The sequence below is a fragment of the Phocoena sinus genome, chromosome 20 (genome assembly GCF_008692025.1).
Source record: "Phocoena sinus isolate mPhoSin1 chromosome 20, mPhoSin1.pri, whole genome shotgun sequence".
NCBI classification, from domain to species: Eukaryota; Metazoa; Chordata; class Mammalia; order Artiodactyla; family Phocoenidae; genus Phocoena; species Phocoena sinus.
This window is the reverse complement of record NC_045782.1, coordinates 46060583-46081742: the sequence shown is the minus strand read 5'-3', so window position 1 is coordinate 46081742 and position 21160 is coordinate 46060583. Positions and strand designations below refer to the sequence as shown.

At 45.5% G+C, this 21160-nt stretch overlaps 1 protein-coding gene across 3 annotated transcripts in view; it reads left to right on the top strand.

The window, feature by feature from the left end:
• TBCD (tubulin folding cofactor D) overlaps positions 1 to 21160 on the top strand; it is a 177890-nt gene that overhangs the window by 10639 nt on the left and 146091 nt on the right. For all 3 annotated transcript variants that reach the window (XM_032616855.1, XM_032616853.1, XM_032616854.1), the window contains 5 exons: positions 7179 to 7276; positions 8246 to 8347; positions 9611 to 9757; positions 11926 to 11981; positions 18406 to 18538. In XM_032616855.1, the coding sequence (XP_032472746.1) occupies positions 7179 to 7276; positions 8246 to 8347; positions 9611 to 9757; positions 11926 to 11981; positions 18406 to 18538 (536 nt within the window). The remainder of the gene's footprint in view (positions 1 to 7178; positions 7277 to 8245; positions 8348 to 9610; positions 9758 to 11925; positions 11982 to 18405; positions 18539 to 21160) is intronic.

The window sequence follows — 21160 nt, the reverse complement described above, 5'->3', positions numbered from 1 at the left end:
CTTTTGTGAGCCTCATTTGTTGAACGGTCCAGCAGGCTACCCCCAACCTTAATGTGAAATGCCATTGTAAATGTGTGTTAAATACTCACATATATTGGCCTTTGTTTCTAGCCTTTCCGTTCTGTTCCCTTAATCTAGCTCTATTATCCTTGTCGTTTTGGTTTGCATTAATTGCATTGTAATTTGTTTTGTCAGAAATCGACCTTCTTACTTTTCTCACTGTTGTCTTGCCCTTTCATTAATGCAGATGCACTTCAGAATTATTTTATCACGCCTGGAAAATTCTTTTGAAATTCTATTAAATCCACAAATTCATGTAGGGAGATTTGACATCTTTACAAGATTGAATTTTCCTCTCTAAGAACATAGTATTGTGTCTCTAAATTATTCACATCTTTTGTGTCTCTCAGTAAGGTGTGGTAATTTTCTTTAGGTGATTCCTGGGAACACTTTTTTAGGTTTATTTCTAAGTATGTTTTTTATCTTTTATTGCGCTTGTGAAACTGTCTGTTATGTTTTCTAACTGATTTTTGCTGGTGTACAGCGAAAGTATACTTTGTATACTTATTTTGTAAATGGCAACACTGCCATGGAATATATGTATACACACATATTTTAAAAAATAACAGCTTTGGGCTTCCCTGGTGGCTCAGTGGTTGAGAGTCCGCCTGCCGACGCAGGGGACACGGGTTCGTGCCCCGGTCCGGGAAGAATCCCACATGCCGCGGAGCGGCTGGGCCCGTAAGCCATGGCCGCTGAGCCTGCGCGTCCAGAGCCTGTGCTCCGCAACGGGAGAGGCCGCAACAGTGAGAGGCCCACGTACTGCAAAAAAAAAAAAACAAAACAGCTTTATTGTGATATAATTTATATACCATAGGGAATTCCCTGGTGGTCCAGTGGTTAGGACTTGATGCTTTCACTTCAGTGGGCCTGGGTTCAATTCCTGGTCAGGGAACTAAAATCCTGCAAGCTGCACGGCACAGCAAAAAAATAAAAATTATTTTTACATACCACAGAGTTTACCCTTTTAAATGTATATGTGGTTTTTAGTATATCACAGAGTTGTGCATCCATCACCACTAATTCCTGACCATTTTCATCACCCCAAAAAGGAACTTATACTCATCATCAGCGGTCACTTTCTGTTCCCTCTCCGTCCAGTCCCTGGTAACCAGGATCTGTCTCCATGGATTTGTGTATTCTGTGCATTTCATATAGCAGAATCAGGCAATACACGGTCTTTTGTGACTAGTGTCTTTAACTCAGCATAATGTTTTCAAGGTTTAGTGTGTAATGGAATACTTCACTACTTTTTCAGTTTCTTTTGAGTTTTCTAAAAAGGTAAATAATTATATGGTTTTTAAATAATGTTAACTTGATCTCTTTATTCGTGGTATATACCTTTTTATTCTTCCTTTAAAATTTTTTTAATAGTTAACTTTATTGAGATATAATTTATGTACAATAAAACACACCCTTTTTTTTATTGTTTCTTTTTGTTTTTGTTTTTTTGCGGTACACGGTCCTCTCTCTCACTGTTGCGGCCTCTCCTGTTGCGGAGCCTCCGGACGCGCAGGCTGAGCGGCCATGGCTCACAGACCCAGCCGCTCTGCGGCATGTGGGATCCTCCCAGACCGGGGCACGAACCCGCGTCCCCTGCATCGGTAGGCAGACTCTCAGTCACCGCACCACCAGGGAAGCCCCCAAAACACACCCATTTTAAGTATACAGTTTGAGCTTTGCAGATGTATGCACCTTCCCTACTATTAAGGTGTAAAACACTTCCAGCACCCCAAGAAGTCAGTTTATGTCCCTTTGCAGTCAAGACCCCCACCCTGGCCCTGGGCAACCAGTGTTCTACGTACTCTCTGGTTTCTTCTGTTGAAATAGTATTTCTGAGACTCGTCCGTGTTGTTGCATGTGTACCAGCAGTTTGTTCCTTTTCTGTTGAACCATACTTTATTCTTTCACTTGTTGATGGGCGTTTGGGTTGTTTCCAGCTTTGGGCTGTTACTAGTGCTGCTATGAATATTCACAGACAATTCTTTGGGTGGATGTATATTTTCATTTCTATGTAAGAGTGCAATTGCTGGGTGTATAGTAAAGGTGGGTTTTATGATAAACTGCCAACATGCCATATTTTCGTAAAGGTTGTATGTACCATTTTACATTGCCAGCAACAATCTATGAGAATTCCAGTTGCCCTACATCCTCAACAGCACTTAGTATTGTCAGTCTTCCTGATTTTAGTCATTTTAGTGGGTGTGTAGTGGTATCTCATTGTAGTTTTACTCTGCATTTCCTAGGTGCAAATTGCAGCCTTTTACAGTTAAGACTTGTAGCCCAGCACATGGTTCTGTTTTGTTCAGAATTCCATGTGTACTTGAGAAGAATGTCTTTCTGCTTTTGGTTGGAGTGCTCTATAAATGTCATTTTTTTTTTTTTTTGGGGGGGGGTACGCAGGCCTCTCACTTGTGGCCTCTCCCATTGCGGAGCACAAGCTCCGGATGCGCAGGCTTAGCGGCCATGGCTCACGGGCCCAGCTGCTCTGCGGCATAGGGGATCTTCCCGGACCGGGGCACAAACCCGCGTCCACTGCGTCGGCAGGCGGACTCTCAACCACTGCGCCACCAGGGAAGCCCTATAAATGTCATTTAAATAAGGTGGTCAGTAGTGTTATTTGGATCTTTTATGTCCTTACTGATTTTGTTTTCAGTTGTTCTATCAATTCTTGGGAGAGGAGTATTGAAATCTTCAGCTCTATAGATTTGTCTCTTCCTCCTTTCAGTTCTCTCAGTTTTTGCTTTATCTTGAAGTTCTTTAATTTCATGTATGCTCTTGTAGGATGGTTAAGTCTTCATGATGAATTGATCCTTATATCATTATAAAATGTCTTCTTTGGGAATTCCCTTGCTGTCCAGTGGTTAGGATTCTGCGCATCCATTGCAGGGCGCCCGGGTTCAATCTCTGGTCAGGGAACTAAGATCCCGAAAACTGAGTGGCACGGCCCCCCAAAAAAAGTTCTCTTTATCTCTGTAATAGTCCGTGTTCTGAAGTCTATTTTGTCTGATATTGATGTGGCCTCTCCAGCTTCCTTATAGTTAGTGACTGCTTGGTGTATCTTTCTTCTCCCTTTTACTTTTTTTGTTTTTTAATAAATTTATTTATTTTTGGCTGCGTGGGGTCTTCGTTGCTATGTGCGGGCTTTCTCTAGTTGTGGCGAGCGGGGTCTGCTCTTCGTTGCGGTGCGTGGGCTTCTTATTGCAGTGGCTTCTCTTGTTGTGGAGCTCGGGCTCTAGGCGTGGAGGCTTCAGTAGCTGTGACACGTGGGCTCAGTAACTGTGGCTCGTGGGCTCTAGAGCACAGGCTCAGTAGTTGTGGCGCACGGGCTTAGTTGCTCCGTGGCATGTGGATCTTCCTGGCCCAGGGCTTGAACCTGTTCCCCCTGTATTGGCAGATGGATTCTTAACCACTGCACCACCAGGGAAGTCCATCCCTTTTACATTTAACTAGCTACATTTTTATTTTTAAAGTGCATTTCATGTAGGGAGAATGTAGTCGGGTCTTCCTATTTTTAAAATTCAATTTGGTAATCCTTGCCTTTTAATTGTAGTGTTTAGGTAATTTAATGTAGCTCTCAATTCTTGCTCTTTGCTTAGTATTTGTCCCATCTATGTTTTGTTTCTTCTTTACTCTTTTGCCTACCTTCTTTTGTATTAATTTAGCATTTTTTGGTATTTGATTTTGTTTCCACTGTTATCTCATTAGCTGTTCCTTTGTTTTATATTTTTAGTGATCGCTCTAGGATTTACAATATGTGTCCTCAATATGTATCACAGTCTACCTTCATGTGATGTTACCCTGTTTCATGTATAATGTGAGAGCCTCATAGCAGGACTCCCATCTCCCGTCAATTTGTCATACATCTTGCCTCTGTGTATGTTGTAACCTTACAGTGTATTGTTTTTCCTTTAAACACAGTTATTTTCCAAGGAAATTTAAAAATGAGAAAAAAGTCTTTAATATTTATCCATGTTTTACTATTTCCATTTTATTCTTTGCTTTCTGTAGATTGTAGTTTTCTGTCTGGTAGTTATTTTCTGCTTGAAGAATTTAACATTTCTTCTAGTATAAATCTGGTGTTGAATTCTTTCAGCTTTTGTTTGACAGTTTGCTTCACTTGCATTTTTAAAAAAAAATTATTTATGCTGTGCCACTTCTTAGTTGTGGCATATGGGATCTTTTTTTTTTAGTTGTGGCACGTGGACTTCTTAGTTGTGGCATGCTGGGTCTTTAGTTGAGGCATGCAAACTCTTAGTTGCAGCATGTAGGATCTTGTTCCCTGACCAGGGATCAAATCTGGATCCCCTGCAATGGGAGCACGGAGTCTTACCCACTGGACCACCAGGGAAGTCCCTTCACTTGCATTTTTTTTATTTTTTCACTTGCATTTTTGAAAGATATATTGCTGGTTATAGAATTCTAGGTTGACAGTTTTTTCTTTCTGCATTTTAAAAGATATGGCTTGATTGGTTCTTTTTTTTCAATATTTATTTATTTGGCTGTGTCAGGTGTTAGTTGTGGCATGTGATACCTTCATTGCGCCATGTGGGATCTTTTGTTGCCGCACATGGGCTTCTCTATAGTTGTGGCGCACAGGCTCAGTAGTTGTGGCGTGTGGGATCTCTAGTTGTGGCATGCAGGCTTAGCTGCCCTGCGGAGCTCTAGTGGAATCTTAGTTCCCCATCCAGGGATTAAACCTGCATCCCCTGCATTGGAAGGTAGATTCTTAACCACTGGACCACCAGGGAAGTCCTGGGAAGTCTGTCTTTACTCATCTCTATTCCTCTGTGTAGTGTGTACTTTTTTCTCTGGCTGCTTTTAGAATTTTCTTTTTACTGCTGGTTTTCAACAATTTGATTATGACGTGCCATGGTGTGTTTCTTTTCCTTTTTGTCCTGCTTTGAGTTTGCTGAAACTTTTGGATTGATAGGTTTATAGTTTTTATCAGATTTGAAAATTTTTTGCCTCTTATTTCTTGAGGTATTTCTTTTGCCCTTGGCTCCATCCTCTCCCCATACTGTGGCAGTGTTGCTGAGGCTGTTTAGTTGTTTACTTCCTTTTTCCCCTTAGGGTAGAAGTTTTTATTACTGTGTTTTCAAGTTCTCTGATCTTTTCTTCTGCAGTGTCTCATCTGCTATTAATCCCATTTAATTTTTCATTTCAGATCTTATTTTCCAGCTCTTGAAGTTGTTTGTTTTTTACATATCTTCTGTTTTTTAAATATCTGTCTTAGTTGCATGCTGCAACTAAGAAGTCCACGTGCTGTATATTGTTCATGTTTTCTTTTACATCCTTGAGGATATTTTGTAGTATTTAAAGTTTATATCTAGTAATTATATCATCTTTGTCATTTCTGGTCATTTCTTTTTTTAAAATAAATTTATTTATTTATTTTTTGTGGTACGCGGGCCTCTCACCGTTGTGGCCTTTCCCGTTGCGGAGCACAGGCTCCGAACGCGCAGACTCAGCGGCCATGGGTCACGGGCCCAGCCGCTCCGCGGCATGTGGGATCTTCCTGGACCAGGGCACGAACCCACATCCCCTGCGTCGGCAGGTGGACTCTCAACCACTGCGCCACCAGGGAAGCCCAAATGTATTTTTTTTTTACTTATTTTTCTGGCTGCGTTGGGTCTTCTTTGCTGCATGCGGGCTTTCTTTAGTTGCAGCGAGCGGGGGCTACTCTTCGTTGTGGTGTGCAGGCATCTCATTGTGGTGGCTTCTCTTGTTGCGGAGCACGGGCTCTAGGCACGTGGGCTTCAGTAGTTGTGGCATGTGGGTTCAGTAGTTGTGGCTCACGGGCTCTAGAGCACAGGCTCAGTAGTTGTGGCGCACAGGCTTTGTTTCCATGGCATGTGGGATCTTCCTGGGCCAGGGATTGAACCCATGTCCCCTGCATCGGCAGATGGATTCTCAACCACTGCGCCACCAGGGAAGTCCCTCGTCATTTCTGTTGACTGATTTCCCTTCTGTTAGGGGTCACAGCAGTTTTAGTTATATGTCTAGTAAATTTTTAGTGGATCATGGACATTGTGATTGTTATGTTGTTGGGTTTAAGTTTTTTGTCTTTAAAATGTTGAAGTTGGGCAAGACAGTTTAGTTAATTGTATATCATGTATATCCTTTAAGATTTGTTAGGGCAGGTATAGCTTTTTCTCTTGTTTTTCTCTAATTTAGTGTTAATACTAAGGAGAGACATTTCTGGAATGTCTGCTGGTTGCTCTGGGCGCTCAACAAGGGCTCTGCACTCTGGCCTTGTGGAATTTGAATGCCAGCCCTATATGAGCTATGGGAACTCTGCCTTAGTGCTTCCTGGCAGTTCTTACCCAGCCTAGTGGACTAACCACCGTGCCTGTGAAGATTCACCCAAAGATTCGAGGGGACCTCTGCAGACTTCCAGAGCTCATTCTCTGCTTCGATTCCTCTGGCATGCTGCCCTGCAAATTTCAGCTGACTCAGCCTCCTGGAACTCCAGTCTTTGCTATGCTTGTGTCCCCCCGCTCTGCACTGGGTTCTAAAAATTACTTTCTGGTGGACGGCCTGAGTGGCTGTAGATTGCAGTTGGTTTGTTACTGGGTTCTAAAAATTACTTTCTGGTGGACGGCCTGAGTGGCTGTAGATTGCAGTTGGTTTGTTACCATGTGCTGCCTGTTGTTCCAGTGTCTGAAAATATAATTGTCCTGTTCTCTAATTGTTGTTGGTGGTAAGGCAGTTCCATATCAATTATTCCTGTATAACTGGAACTGGAAATCCTTTTTCTTCTGTCTTATTACGTTGGCTAGAACCAGATTGTTACTAGGTCATAGTAGTTGTAGAGGTATTTTCTGTAAAGCATGGTATTAGATATTGATTTGATATAGAATAATAATAAAAAATAAGAATATTTTCCTTACATTTTAAAAGCAGGAATGAATGTTGTATTAACTCTAATGCCCTTTTAGAAACTGTGAAGATGAAAGTGTTTTTTTTTCTTTTGCTCTATTGATACTTTGGATTATATAGATTTACTAATATTAAACCATTCTTATATTTCTAAATAGCCCTTATTTCTTTTGGCATTTTGTTTTAATGTCATGTTGATGTTTAACAGGAAATATTTTATATATGTTTTTCCCTAGAATGGATGATGAACTTGTTGTTGGAATTTGTGCAAGATAAGAAATCTCCGGCTGACCTCGTACATCTGGCTTTTAAATTTCTTTACATCATCACCAAGGTAATATTTACATACCACTTTGTAGTTGACAGAACACTTTCTTAATATACTCGGTCCAGAAGTACCTTCCAAAATGGTATCTCTCAGGAAAGATTGTTCTCATACAAAAGTTGTGGGTTTCATGCTTTCTCTTTTTACCATGTGCTGGGGATCAGATGTTAGTGATCCAGGGGACCCTTTGGCTGAAACAGTGCTTTTCAGCATTGTTTTCTGCGTCTTGTATTTAAATGGATCAAGCACCAGCTAGCCAGAAAGGGACGGAGAGGATATATATACATATATACGTATATATATGTGAGTAACTGAGAAAAGTTTCTTACGAGGAAAAAGGAAATAAACTTGGAAGTGGAAGTGCTTCTCAGATGTGGATGTGCAGATAGCTTTTCAGGGATCTTTTTATGATGCAGATTCTGAGTAAGTGGGTCTGCTGTGAGGCCGGATATTCTGTATTGTTACAGGCTCCCAGGTGATGTGTGTGCTGGCTCATACGTACCATGGGAGAGACTTGGCCATCTCAGCTGGGGTTTTGCTTCTGTGGGGCCTGCTGTGTGGTGGAGGGAGGCCTGTGTGCACACTCCTTGCCCTCAGTTAGTCGAATGCAGGGTCTCTCCTGAAGGTGTAGTGCCACCGCATTTCATGGAAACCTTAATGAATTTGGGACCTTCTAGGTTCCCGAGGACTTATTCCTCATAATCAAGGTAGAAGCAAAATTTGTTGGTTTGTAACATAGCTATATTTCTGATGAACCAAGATTGGTTGGTCAGATTGGGACAACATATTTATGAAATGATTTAAGAAGTAAAGGTAGCTTTCTTATTGTTCAGTCTCACTAAGTTGTATCACTGTAATGTGATGTAATTCTCTTTGATCATTGGGTGGCATAGGTGGTGATTTTTGGAAATAGAGAAAAAAATAATTTTGCTACTTTATTTTCTAATTATATAATAATTCAATGTCTTTATTTGATAGGTTCGAGGATATAAAACATTTCTTCGTTTATTTCCACACGAAGTAGCTGATGTGCACCCTGTTTTGGATATGTTTACAGATCAGAATCCTAAAGACCATGAAGTGAGTGTCCCTTTCCTCCTCCTCTTCATTTCCTGTCCCCCCGACTTATTCCCTGGTTTTCCCTGCTCCTGCACTGGCAGCTTCCTTTCCTGTTTCCTTCAGTTTTATCTTATACTATTTTGTGTCATTCCCTCTCTTTTCATTTTTTCCTTTGGCTTTCTCTTTTTATGTATGTTACTTTAAGTTATTTTATTTAAAAAAAATGCCCTTTATAAAGAAAACAATAAACCTCCATACAGTGTGATGATAACTATATCATCATTCAAATTTTTTTAACTTAAAATAGAACTATGTTGGGGGTCCCCAAGACCACCCCAAGTCCAGTGATTTCCTAGGATCACTACAAGAATTGGCATGTAGTCATCCTTATGGCTATGATTTACTACAGCAAAATCAGCAGAGGGAGAAGGCACACGGGGCGAAGTCCAGAGGAAACCAGGAGTGAGCTTCCAGAGTCGTCTCCCCGTTGGGTCACGCAAGGCACTTGTGATTCCGCAGCACCAAGTTGTGAGAACACGTATGAGGTGTTGTCTACCAGGAAGGTCGTAGGGGCCGGCACCCACGATTTCTTTGCGGGCTGGTCATGTGGGTACTCCGCCAGGCACATACTAAAACCCAGAAGGAAAGCAGGTGTTCAGCATAAGCCACATGGTTGGTACAAACGGCCTGGGCACAGAGTGACCCTCATCAGTTAGGGAATGGTGGGAACGTTCCCTGAAAACAGGTTCCCAGATGCCCGCCAGTGGCCAACCTTGCAGTCCAGCGTGCTGGGGAGCGCTCTTGGGCACAGGACACGTTCAGAAGGGCACGCAGGTTGTAACTGCAAACTCAGGGAATTGTCTTGCTGTGCATGTGCCCTGCTCTCCTCTGCTTCTCATGCCTCTGATGGGGAGTCTGGGACCAAAGCACAATCTTGTTCTATTGACTCCTCTGTGACTGGAAGTTGAGAATTTTTCTTTATTCTTAAGTCTTATATTTTTTAAATCTTTTTCTCTGTTTTCCATTTTCTTGAACAGCTGATTGCACGCTGAAGGGTGCCAGTGATGAGAAGCCATTAGACTGACATGTTATGATTTTTCTTTGTTCCTTTTGTTGTTTCTCTTGGCTGCATGCCCCAGGGCATGTGGTGGGGTGCGGTGCTCTGCAGCCTGGCTCCGAGGCCCTGGCGTTTGGAGGCCTGGGTGGGCACTGAGCGGGAGGGGGTAACAGGCCTGCGTGGATGCCCTTGCACAGGAGTTATGTTGCTTTGACTTGGTCCTGTAGACCTGGGAGACCCGCTACATTCTCCTCCTGTGGCTGTCCGTGACCTGCCTGATCCCGTTTGATTTTTCACGCCTTGACGGCAACCTCCACAATCAGCCTGGGCAAGAGCGAGTGTCCACCATGGACCGTATCCTCCAGATAGCAGAGGTGAGTGTGGCTGTGAAGTAATGAGCTGCTGACCAGTGTCCTTTCTCATGCCATTAAGGCTTAATTAGGTACACTTGTGACATTTGTTTATCTCTTCAGCCATTGTTACTGTTTTTCAGTGAAGTGAAATTCCATTTCATAACTTACCATGAAACTGATAATTTCTAAAGGGGTCGGGATGAATTACTTTAGCAAATCTCATTTCTCTGTACATAGTGCAGATACTCTTTTTTTTTTTTTTTTTTTTTTTTCTTTGCGGTACGCATGTCTCTCACTGCTGTGGCCTCTCCCGTTGCGGAGCACAGCCTCTGGACGTGCAGGCTCAGCAGCCAGGGCTCACGCTTCGCAGCATGTGGGATCCTCCCGGACCGGGACACGAACCTGCGTCCCCTGCATTGGCAGGCGGACTCCCAACCACTGCGCCACCAGGGAAGCCCAGTGCAGATACTCTGATGATAGCTTAGAAGAGGTTTCAGGGGGTAATGGTAAGACAAATTAAAGGTCCATTTAAAATCTAATTTTTAACATTCCATAAATAATACATGATCATTGTAGGAAAATCAGAAAATAAAAAGAAGCAGGAAAAATATTAAGGTGAAATCTCTCAAATACCTAGAGATAACACTTGTGTTTTTTTTTCAAACTTCTCCTGATACAGATGTTATGTGTGTAGACATAGATTATTGTATTATCTTTTGCTGTGGAAAATATTACCCTGAACTTGAGTGGTTTAACACAGCACACATTCTTTATCTCACAGTTTCTGTGGGTCAGGAATCTGGCTGTGGCTTCGCTGCGCCCTGTCCTTCGAGCTCTCCCCAGGCTGCAGGCAGACCTCGCCTGGGGGCAGGTCGCTTCCAAGCTGTCATGGTCATTGCAGGAGTCAGATCTCGAGGGTGTTGGCCAAGGGCTTCAGTGCTTTGCTGGCTGTTTGCCACTCGGAACCCACCCTGCGCCCCCAACGATGGCAGCTTATTCTGTGAAAGCCAGCAAGGGGCAGGGGCTATAGCAAGATGCCTGTCACACTCATGTGTGGCCCAATCATGGAAATGACATCCCACCCCCTGCTGAATTCTCTTGGTTAGAAGCAAGTCAGCGTGTCCTCCAGCCTCATGGGAGGGATTACACGGAACGTGGGCACTGGTGGGAAGGACCAGGGCCCATCTTAGAGCCTGACCCTGACACTTACTTATACTAAGCTTCTTTGAGCACCTGCTGTGCGCCAGACACTCCCCAGGCAATCCCACTAAAGGCTTTTTCATACATTAACTCCTTTCATCCTACTTAATGAGGCAGTTCACTGTTTTTATCCTCATTTTACTGAAGAGGCAACAGGTGTAAAAATAAGTGACTTAGCCCGCTCACTCTCTCACGTGCGGTGGATCTAAACTTGAACCTAGGGTTTGGCTCCCTGCCTGTCCTTCACAGTGCTCCGCGCGGCCCCTGTGTACTAGGGCCCCTGGTGTCCTGCTGTTCTGGGACCTGCTTTTCCCCTGAGCAGGACTGTCTGAATGTCTTGTGTCAGTAAGTAGACGTCTCCCTCAGAGTCTTTAAGGGACAAGGTGCTCCACTGTGTCTTCATTTCTAAAATAGTCTTTTTTAGATAGGTGGATTGTTTCTAGCTGTGTTCCGTTAACCCTTTGGGTGCTTGTCTCCTAAGTGGGATTGCCTGGGGAGAGGACCTAATTTCTAACAATTTGTCCTCCAGAAAATAGATCTTTTAAGTGTATCATTTGGAAAACAGTTGAGATGAGAAGTGGAAACCTCTTAACGTGTAATTATTGCGTTAAACTTCGGCCCTCCTGTGTCTGAGCAGGGCCTCCTAGCTGCTGTGAATGCCAGAGTGCTGGTGGGTTCCAGGAGTGTTCTGTGCACACTCTGGGTAACAACATACACTCTTCGTTTTTCTGCTGCTTTTGCAAATGTGGGTTTCAAGGGGTGTAACCACATGCTGTATGAGGATTGGGCACTTCCTGAGGGTGAGCACACATGTGGCAGCTGCAGCCCTGAGTTCATGTTATGAGTGGTTCGTGCAGCTTTGGAATCTGGCCTCTGTCCGTGAGCCTGGGCTCTTGTGGAGCTGCTGAGTGTGGGACCAGGTGGCTGAGTGGGTCCCTGAGGTCTACATCGTGTGTTTAATGGTGCCTGTCCTTTACGCTTCCTTGTAGTCCTACCTGGTCGTCAGCGACAAGGCCCAAGACGCAGCTGCTGTCCTCGTGTCCAAGTAAGTGCTTTCTGAGAAGGTTTACTGTCTGTTACTGTGTATGTCTGTTGTCATCAGAGAGGATGTTGGGATGATAGGCTTGGGGAAGTCTTTGCTGTCCTGAGGACTCTGCTGCTTTCCTTGAGGGAACCCAATGCTCTTTGGGTGCAGGAAACCTCTGAACCTGATGTGATCACTGACAGTGCTGGTTAGGGGCTCAGGGTCACCTGACGCTGGGTTAGGAGCTCCTGGGCCCGTCAAGGGAGCGCAGATTTAGAACAGGTGTAGCAGTTTCGCAGGGGCCAGGCCTCCCCTCTGGGGGAGGGGGTTGGCAGTTAGAAGAGCCTTTGGAAGTCACTTAGAAAGCAGTCCACACCATGGTTTGTGGAGATCATGGGCTGTGATTGCATCATTGTGGCTTGGGATAAAAATCCCCAAACATCCCGTGTTAACTAAAAACAACAGGCTGTGCCTGAAACAGGCAAAGATGGGTTTATCTGATGAGCTGGGTAAGATGACCCAGGCAGCAGGGCCTGGAGTCTCCAAAAAAGTGCCAAAGACACATGTGAAAGCTGAGTAGACTTGTTTCATGAAATGTGAGAATGGAAGAAAGCAGTTTTTCTAAATTAATCTTCTTCATGACATGTGATTTAAAGTATGTATATAGCATAAACGAGTTAGAAAATTTGGCTTTTTTTCCCCTCTACATTTGTGAAAGTTAAAAATTGGCTCTAAAAGCTTTTGGATGTTTTGACCGGGAAAACAGGGCAGCGCCTCCTTCAGGGTCACCTTCTCTTAGGTGTGTAGCCATGACCTTGCACAAGGTGGGAAGAGACATGCTTGATTTATGGGGCAGTTGAGGGCATTGGTGAGGTATTTGTGAAAGTACTGGCTAAACAAGAGGGCAGAGCCTAAATGCGAGAAGCTGATTTTAGGAGTGCGGAAGGAAACACCTGAGCTCACCTGCGATGCTTACCCTGGGGGAGGAGAAACTCACTGACAGAGGCTTCTCATGGTTTTGACAAAGAATGGAAAAGCGTGGCTTTCTTTTTAACTGTGAAAGTAATCATGTGTGCTCAGGAAAATAAAGAAAAGTAAAAAAGTACAAAATAAAACTCACATGTACTGTCATCCCCAGAGATGTAACTGCTCTGTCTTTGTCCCCCACTGCCCATGGGCATGTTGGTCTGTGGCCCATGGGTACACTTGCAGGGTTGTTTCAGGTGCTGGCAGGCAGGCCTGGAGCTTTGGTCAGTCTTCCAGATGCAATTATGGTGTGATCTATTCTTCCTCCAACCCCACTGTACGTGTGGACTTTTTGTTAGTAAAATTAGCGCCGCCTGGGACACTCTACATGAAACTTTGTACTGTTCTGATTGGCTGTATTTTCTCTTTCCAGTTTTTATTTTTTTTGTATTTATTTATTTTTGGCTGCGTTGAGTCTTCGTTGCTGTGCGCAGGCTTTTCTCTAGTTTTGTGGTGAGCGGGGGCTACTCATTGTTGCGGTGCGTGGGCTTCTCATTGTGGTGGCTTCTCTTGCTGTAGAGCATGGGCTCTAGGCCTGTGGGCTTCAGTAGTTGTGGTGCACGGGTTTAGTTGCTCCGCGGCATCTGGGATCTTCCCAGACCAGGGGTCAAACCCGTGTCCCCTGCACTGGCAGGCGGATTCTTAACCACTGTGCCACCAGGGAAGTCCCCCTTCCAATTTTATTGAGATATAATTGACATCCAGCACTGTACAAGTTTAAGGTGTACAGCATGATGATTTGACTTACATACATCATAAGATGATTATCACAGTAGGCTTAGTGAACATCCATCATCTCTTATATAGATACAAAATTAAAGATACAGAAAAATATTTTTTCCCTTGGGATGACAACCCTTAGGATTTACTCTCCTTTTTTTAAATTGAATGAAAGATTCTTTAAATTCTAAACTGCTTTACAACTTTCAAAAGTTTCACACACATGATTTCATATAATCTCATAATAATCCCTTTTCCCCATACCCCTTTATTGCCTCTCCCCCCAGGGTTTACTCTCAGCAGCTTTCATGGATAACATAGAGCAGCGTTCAATATATTTATCATGGTGTACGTTACAGACCTAGTACTTATTTATCTTACAGCTGGAAATTGGTACCTTTTTGACTGCCTCCCTCCAGTTCCCCCTTCCCCACCCCTGCCTCTGGTAACCACAAGTCTGATCTTTTGTATGAGTTTGTTTGATTTCTGATTGGTTCTTAGGAATGAATTCCTAGAAGTGGAATGAACATTCTAGGGTTTTTTTTTTTTTTTTTTTTTTTTTTTTTTGCGGTACGTGAGCCTCTCACTGTTGTGGCCTCTCCCGTTGCGGAGCACAGGCTCCGGACGCGCAGGCTCAGCGGCCATGGCTCAACGGGCCCGGCCGCTCCGCGGCATGTGGGATCTTCCGGGATCGGGGCACAAACCCGCGTCCCCTGCATCGGCAGGTGGACTCTCAACCACTGTGCCACCAGGGAAACCCCATTCTAGGGGTTTTAAATGCAGCTACTGGAAAGGTTGAACCAGTCGGAAGTCTCCTTTTCCCCATATTTAGCAACACTGCATGTGATCTTACAAATGTTTACTAAATTTGTTAAATGAAACATCTTTATTGTTTATTATCTTTTATTACCAGCAGTACTGAGGGTTTGGTAGAGTTCTGCTGAGCTTGACCTGGTGGAGTATTGCACCTGTGGGGTGGGGGAGGTGAAACCCTAAACCCTTCTTCCCTCCCTGGTGTCCTCCAGAAAGGCGGCAGCTGGAGACCCTGGCTGCCTGTCCACTGCTGGAGGGATGCTCCGCCGCCATCTAGTTGTCGGACGAGCAAGTGTTCGTGAGGTTGAGGCCCGTTTTCCACCCAGCTCCTGCCCGTTTGCCAGGTTGTAGGTGCAGCCAGTTTTCCTCAGTTCTAGAGAGGGCGGATGCCCTCAGGTCCTAGAGCTGCTCTGAGTATCCCACCTCACGGACGGGTTCTGACTCACATATTTCTGTCTTTTTTGGTGGGTTGTTAACAGTGAGGCCCTGGGTGTGAAGGGTGGTCACATGTGGCCTTTGTTCCCGCTGGCATCTGTCTTCTGATATTTCACGAGGGAGCTGCCTGTCTTACTCTCTCTGCCGTCAGCTTTGATTGCTTCCTCTTACCATGTGCAGTTCTGGAGCCGCACCTATTTCCTTTCATTAACTGGAACCTTTAAACATCAGCTGCATTTTCTGTAACTTTGATGTTACATTTACGCCAAGACATGTGGATATGACTGTTATTTTACAGAAACTCTTCCGTGGAAAGATATGCCTTTATTCTTATTGATTACATTAATTTTAAAAAGATATTTTTAATCTAACTGTAAAATCAAGGTATGCTCCAAGTAGAAAAGTTGGAAATTTTGGAACATAGAAAATTAGGAAAACCCCACACGTCTATAATTATAATACACAATACATGTGTTGTATTTTTTTGGTGTTTTTCTGTGCTGTTATTGTATGGAGTTTGCACAGCACAATCTCTTTGAGTTAGCACCTGCTTTTTCACTTAATTTCACGTTACCGTTGATTAAATGGCTCCTTTAGATTCCACTGTTTTTAGTTACTCTGACCAGCTTTCTCATGTCCTTCCTCTTATAAGCAATGACGTAATGACTAGCTTTGGGTGTAAACCTGTTTTGGTATTTGGGATTATTTTCTTAAGCCAGGCCCTTAGAGGTGGACTTCTGAGTCACAGGACACAAGGACATTGTTGAGTCTATACACCTGTCGCTGGGTGACTCTTGGGAGCGTGTTTTCAGGACTTCTGCAGTCATGGGCAGCCTCAAGAACAACCCTCTTCCCCCAGTTGGATTGTGCATTGTTTTGTTTATTACTAACATTTAGTTTGTATTTCACTGATCGCTGGTGAGCTTTTACACATTAGTCTTATTTCAGACATCGTATGTCCCGTGTAGTGACCTGATTTCTAATATCTGTGGGCTTCTTGGTGCTTTTTCTCCAGTAGTATGAGCTTTCTCTGTGAAGGATGTTAGCTAGAGGAGGGTGTGATACTTCCTCCAGTGGGTTGGTAGCCTTTTACTTTCTTCTTTGGATTAAAGTTTTAATTCTAATGTCAAAATAGTAACTTTTTCCCTTTTATTTATTTAGTTATTTTTACTTTTATGCTTGAAGGCTTACCCTATTAAGAGATTTTACAAAGAATCATTTATATTTTTCTACCTTTTTATTGTTTAATATAGAATTATTAATCCATTTGGAATTTCTTTTGGTATAGGATATATGATAGATTTTTTCCTTCTTACAGGTAACTAAATTCTATCACCATTTTGTGAATATTTAACTTTTCCATTAATTAATTTAAAAACACACACAAAGTAAGTTCTTACATAAAATAGGGTTTGTCACTTCACCCGTACTGTTTCACTCTCAGACCAGATACTCTGTGGTAACAGTACTGACAAGGGTCCGGAGCAGCAGTGTGTCCCACTGGTGTTTTGCCCTTTGTCCCTCTGGTAGGTCTAGTCCTGTAGTTAAGGTTTTGCTGATCACTCTTGTGGAGATTACCTTCCTGAGAGAAAGACAGTGGGGTCTCTAAACACCTGCACATGTTAGCTGAGTTCCACATTGAAAGTAGATGTAGTCTGTGATGTAACTTTTCCTAAAAGGGAAGGAAGTGTAGGATTCAGAGATCTTTCAGTTTGTGTTGAAGGGTCTCGTTCTGTGTGTTACATCTGTGGGATAGGTATTTTCCATTTTTGCTTATCTGTACTTCTGGACCTCTGCTGCGAACATGATATTTTCTTTTTTAGAGAGAAAAATAAAAAATATAAAATAACCTATTTGCTTAAATCTTTCAAAGGAGCCTTAGGTTTTTACTGTAATTTGGAAACTCACCTTGTGTGATTTTGCCCAGGAATGGAAGTTGGCCGCTACAGGCTGCACACAGAACATCAGCCTCCTGCCTGCTCAGCAGATGAGTGGGTGGAGGAAGCAGGGTGCGTGGCCCCTGAGTGGCTGGCGCTGTGACTCACGTCTCCAAGTTGGGGCTTGGGTCCCAGCAGGGCCGCTTACCAGCCCTGTGGGCCGTTCTGTGCCTGTGACCTCGCCTGTCCTGAGGGCCGCCCCACGGCAGGTGCTGTGCCTGCCCACATGCAGGGTGAGTGCCAGCTGGCTGTTGTCTTCAGGTTGAGGATCAGGTCACTGTAGGTGTGATCCGCCCCCTCCAGAATCAAGGGGTTTTAAACAGGGCCAAGGACATTGAGATAGGGTATATAATACCAGTTATCCATTTTAGATGATCACTCTGAGGTGCAGATTTTATGAAATTCCTGGGCCCTCTTCTCAGACCCGCCGTAACGCAACTTCTTGGCCGGCGGGGGTGGCATGTGAGTTCACCTTTGTAACCAGCATCCTAAAGTTTGGTAAATCCTCGGTGACCAAGTCTCTGGGTGTGTACCCTGATCGGGGTGGGCGAAGACAGTCGTGGCAGCTTTGTTTTACTGACACAGAGACCTTCTACATGGCCGCAGTGTAATCCCTGCGCTGGCTGAGCATCTCGCGTGGGGCGGCGGTGGCTGTTTTGAGGGAAGAGGGGCCTGTGGGGGCTTCTGGTCAGGACAGGAGGCTCCTGCAGGGGTGCAGAGGACAGTGCCAGGCATGTCGAGTGCTGCCCCCAGGGTAGTGCCACCTGGCGTGTTTCTGTGGTATTGGTGCCGAGCCCTCTCTGGGTGTGGTCTGTGGGGCCAGCTAGGGGAGCGAGAGGTCCTAACGGGTCACCTCCCGCGACGCTGTCCCTGTGCCTGCTGTCCTCCCCTCACTCAACTGTTTCCTTCTCATTGTTTGGCTGCTTCCTGTGTTTCTGCCCCAAGACTGCAAGCTCCCCTAGGAGGGCAGGGGCTCAGCCTGAGTCACAGAGCTGGGGGATGGGTGTGTGCACTGGTTGGAGAGAGTGCCGGCCCAGACCAGTGTACAGGAGGGTGGGCGAGAGCCAGCATTCCGGGAGTGCAGCACTGAGCAGATGCCTGCGGTGGGGACGATGGGGCCGTGGACACAGCTGGAGCTCTGCATGGCATGTGCAACAGAGAGGATGGGGAAGGAGTCCCATGGCAGATGCAGAGAGGGAGGTCGCAGGTGGCAGCATGGGGTCCCAAGGTGAAGGGATACAGAGTTGGGCTGAAGAGTGGGCGTGGGTGGGCTCAGGTGAAGGTGGTCCCATGCTACACAGGGTCTCAGGATGAGGGGGCTCAGGAGGCGGGAAGGAGGTGGGAAGTGTGTGGGGGTGGGGACTGTGTGAGACCCCAGAGAGGTGGTGGTGGGAATTGCCACCTGAGAGCCAGGGTCTTAGGTTGGAGAGTGGCAGTGGGCCAGGAAAGGGTGAGCTCTTGGCAGCTGGGGCCTCGCTCGAGCTGTCACCTACCTGTCTGTCCCCTTTTGGCAGGTTTGTCACGCGGCCCGACGTTAAGCAGAAGAAGATGGCGAGTTTCCTGGACTGGAGCCTATGCACTTTGGCCTGCTCCTCCTTCCAGACGATCGAGGGGGTCATCGCCATGGACGGGATGCTGCAGGCCCTGGTAAACACTGTCCCAGTGGTGCAGGGCGGTCAGCAGTCAGCTTGTGGGGCTGTCAGAACCCTGGGAACAAGCCCTGTTTACCTTGGTTTCGTGGGGAAGTGGTTGGAATACAGGAGGAGATGTTGAACCCCGACAGAACAGTGAACACGGTTTCTTTTCTCTGCTGGTTTGCACTGGGCCCTGTGACTGAGTGCTGGCCCTGCATTGTTAGCGATGGGCTTTCTGCTCTGGGGAAGGGGGTGGACTGGTGGCCCTGCGCATCACCGCCAGGGGGCACCAGTGCCTGCAGAGCTGGAGCCAGCAGGCAGGTAGGGGCGTGTCCTCCTCGAGCTTCCTGCTGCTCAGATGTGTTACAGAGAAAAATGATTGGAACCAGCTTGAAGGAAATAAGGCAGGTGGTTTGAAATTTGGTCTTGTTCAGATACTCAGGGTATTTGTAACCACTGTACTGAGCGCAGACCTGGCCCCTGGCCTGAGAGCTCCCACCATTTCCTGGCTGCCTGCTTTGCTTGTCTGGTGGTGCCTTTTCTAGGAGGAAAGATCAATTGAGTTTAATTGGTTAAACTCTGCAGGGGAGGGGAGGCTGCCACACTTGATGCTCTGGGATCAGGGCTCCCCCCACACCGGGCCTTGTGGTCCTTGCTCTTTCATTGCAGTGGGTGTGATTCCATCCTTGCCCTTGTCTCTGAAGCTGGAGAGCTCAGGGCCCACTCTGAGGAGAGCAGGGCACTTGGACTATGTTTAAATGGTGGCGTTTGGGCCGTGACTCAGCGTGATGTCGTCTTCTTGGGTGTCATCCCATCTCCTTTCCTTGGCTGTTGCAGGTTCTGGCGGGGTGTAGGAAGGGTGAGGGCCTGGGGGAAGTGGGGCTGTTGGTGTGATGTCCTGGGGCGGAGGGACAGGAGGTGGGAGGATCGGAGAGGACAGTCCTCCTCCCTGCCTGCCCTGCACTTAGAATGTTCTCTCATCTGTGTCTTTTCATTTATGATGCCATTGTCTTCAGGAAGGATTGGCATTTAAATGATGGGGGTATCTCAAGACGTTTTAAAAAGAAACCTGGAAAAATAAAACATGTTCCTGTAGTCTGATGAGGTGATCTGTTTATTCATGTGTCCTTTCATTCTGTAAATAAATGTGATATGTTATACTTACAATGGTTTTTAAAAAGTTGAGATGTAATTCACATAATTCACCTTTTTAAAGTATATAAGTTCAGTGATTATTTTGTATATGTACAGGGTACAACCATCACCACTTGTCTAATTCCAGAATACTCTCATCACCCCTAAAGGAAACCCCACACGCATTAGCAGTCCCTCCCTGTTCCTCCCCTGCCATCCCCCAGCCCCTGGCAACCAGTGATCTACTTTCTGTCTCTCTGGGTTTGCTTATTCCGGACATTTCATACAGTGGAATCATGTGCAGTGTGACTTTTTGAGTCTGGCTTCTTTCCTTTAGCATCATGTGTTCACGGTTCCTCCACATTGTAGCCTGTGTCAGTGCTTTGTTCCTTCTTACGGTCAATACTCCACTGTATGGGAATTCTTAGTTACTCTGAATAACACTGATCTGAAATTTTGTATATAAGTTTTTGTTTGAGCATATATTTTCAATTTCCTTGCTACAGTAGTAGCAACAGTTTTTTTTTTTTTAAGTTTAACAATTTATTTAAAATTTATTTTATTTTTGGCTGTTTTGGGTCTTCATTGCTGTGCACGGGCTTTCTGTAGTTGCAGCTAGCAGGGGCTACTCCTCGCTGCGGTGCACGGGCTTCTCATTGCAGTGGCTTCTCTTGTTGTGGAGCACGGGCTCTAGGCGCATGGGCCTCAGCAGCTGCATCACGCGGGCTCAGTTGTGGCTCACAGCTCTACAGCACAGGCTCAGAAGCTGTGGCGCACGGGCTTAGTTGCTCTGCAGCATGTGGGATCTTCCTGGACCAGGGCTCGAACCCATGTCCCCTGCATTGGCAGATGGATTCTCAACCACTGAGCCACCAGGGAAGCCCCAGTTTAACAATAATTTAAATATTTTTTCTGTGTTTCTGAGGTTTTAAAAAAATTGTTATGGCTGGCGCACCTGTGATATTGATGGAACACAGGTATCAGCCTGAGCCTGTAGGTGGCTCTCGTTCCAGCTGCATGTGTGGGGAGGTGCTTAAGGAGGACTTTATTGCTATGATGGGGGCCAGTGCTGGAGGTGTCTGGCCAGGAATGATGCTGAGTGTTGACAAGAGGGGAGCGGGTGGTCCTGGTCACCAGGCCATCGCTGCAGGGGTCCTGGGCGGGCAGGGGAGGGAGGTAGTGCAGGGCATCCAGCCCTGGTGAAGGATGGGTGGATGCAGCTGAGATGGTTTATTTGAAAGTTTGAGTGTAAGTGGATTCTTAGTTTTTTGTATGAGTCACATTGAGAAGTCTTAGGTCACAGAGAAACAAGGGTCTGACGAACACAGCCAAGCCTGTCAGTCCACTTGGCCTTGCAGGGTAGACCCGCCCAGACGCTGGTGCTGCTTCCTGACTCACTTTTGTCCTGCTTTAGACCTCCATCCCCCAGTCTGGAATCTGTGTCCTTGACAGGCTCCTGGGGTCTCCTGCCAGGCCCCCCTGGCCTGGAAGCTGCCTCTCC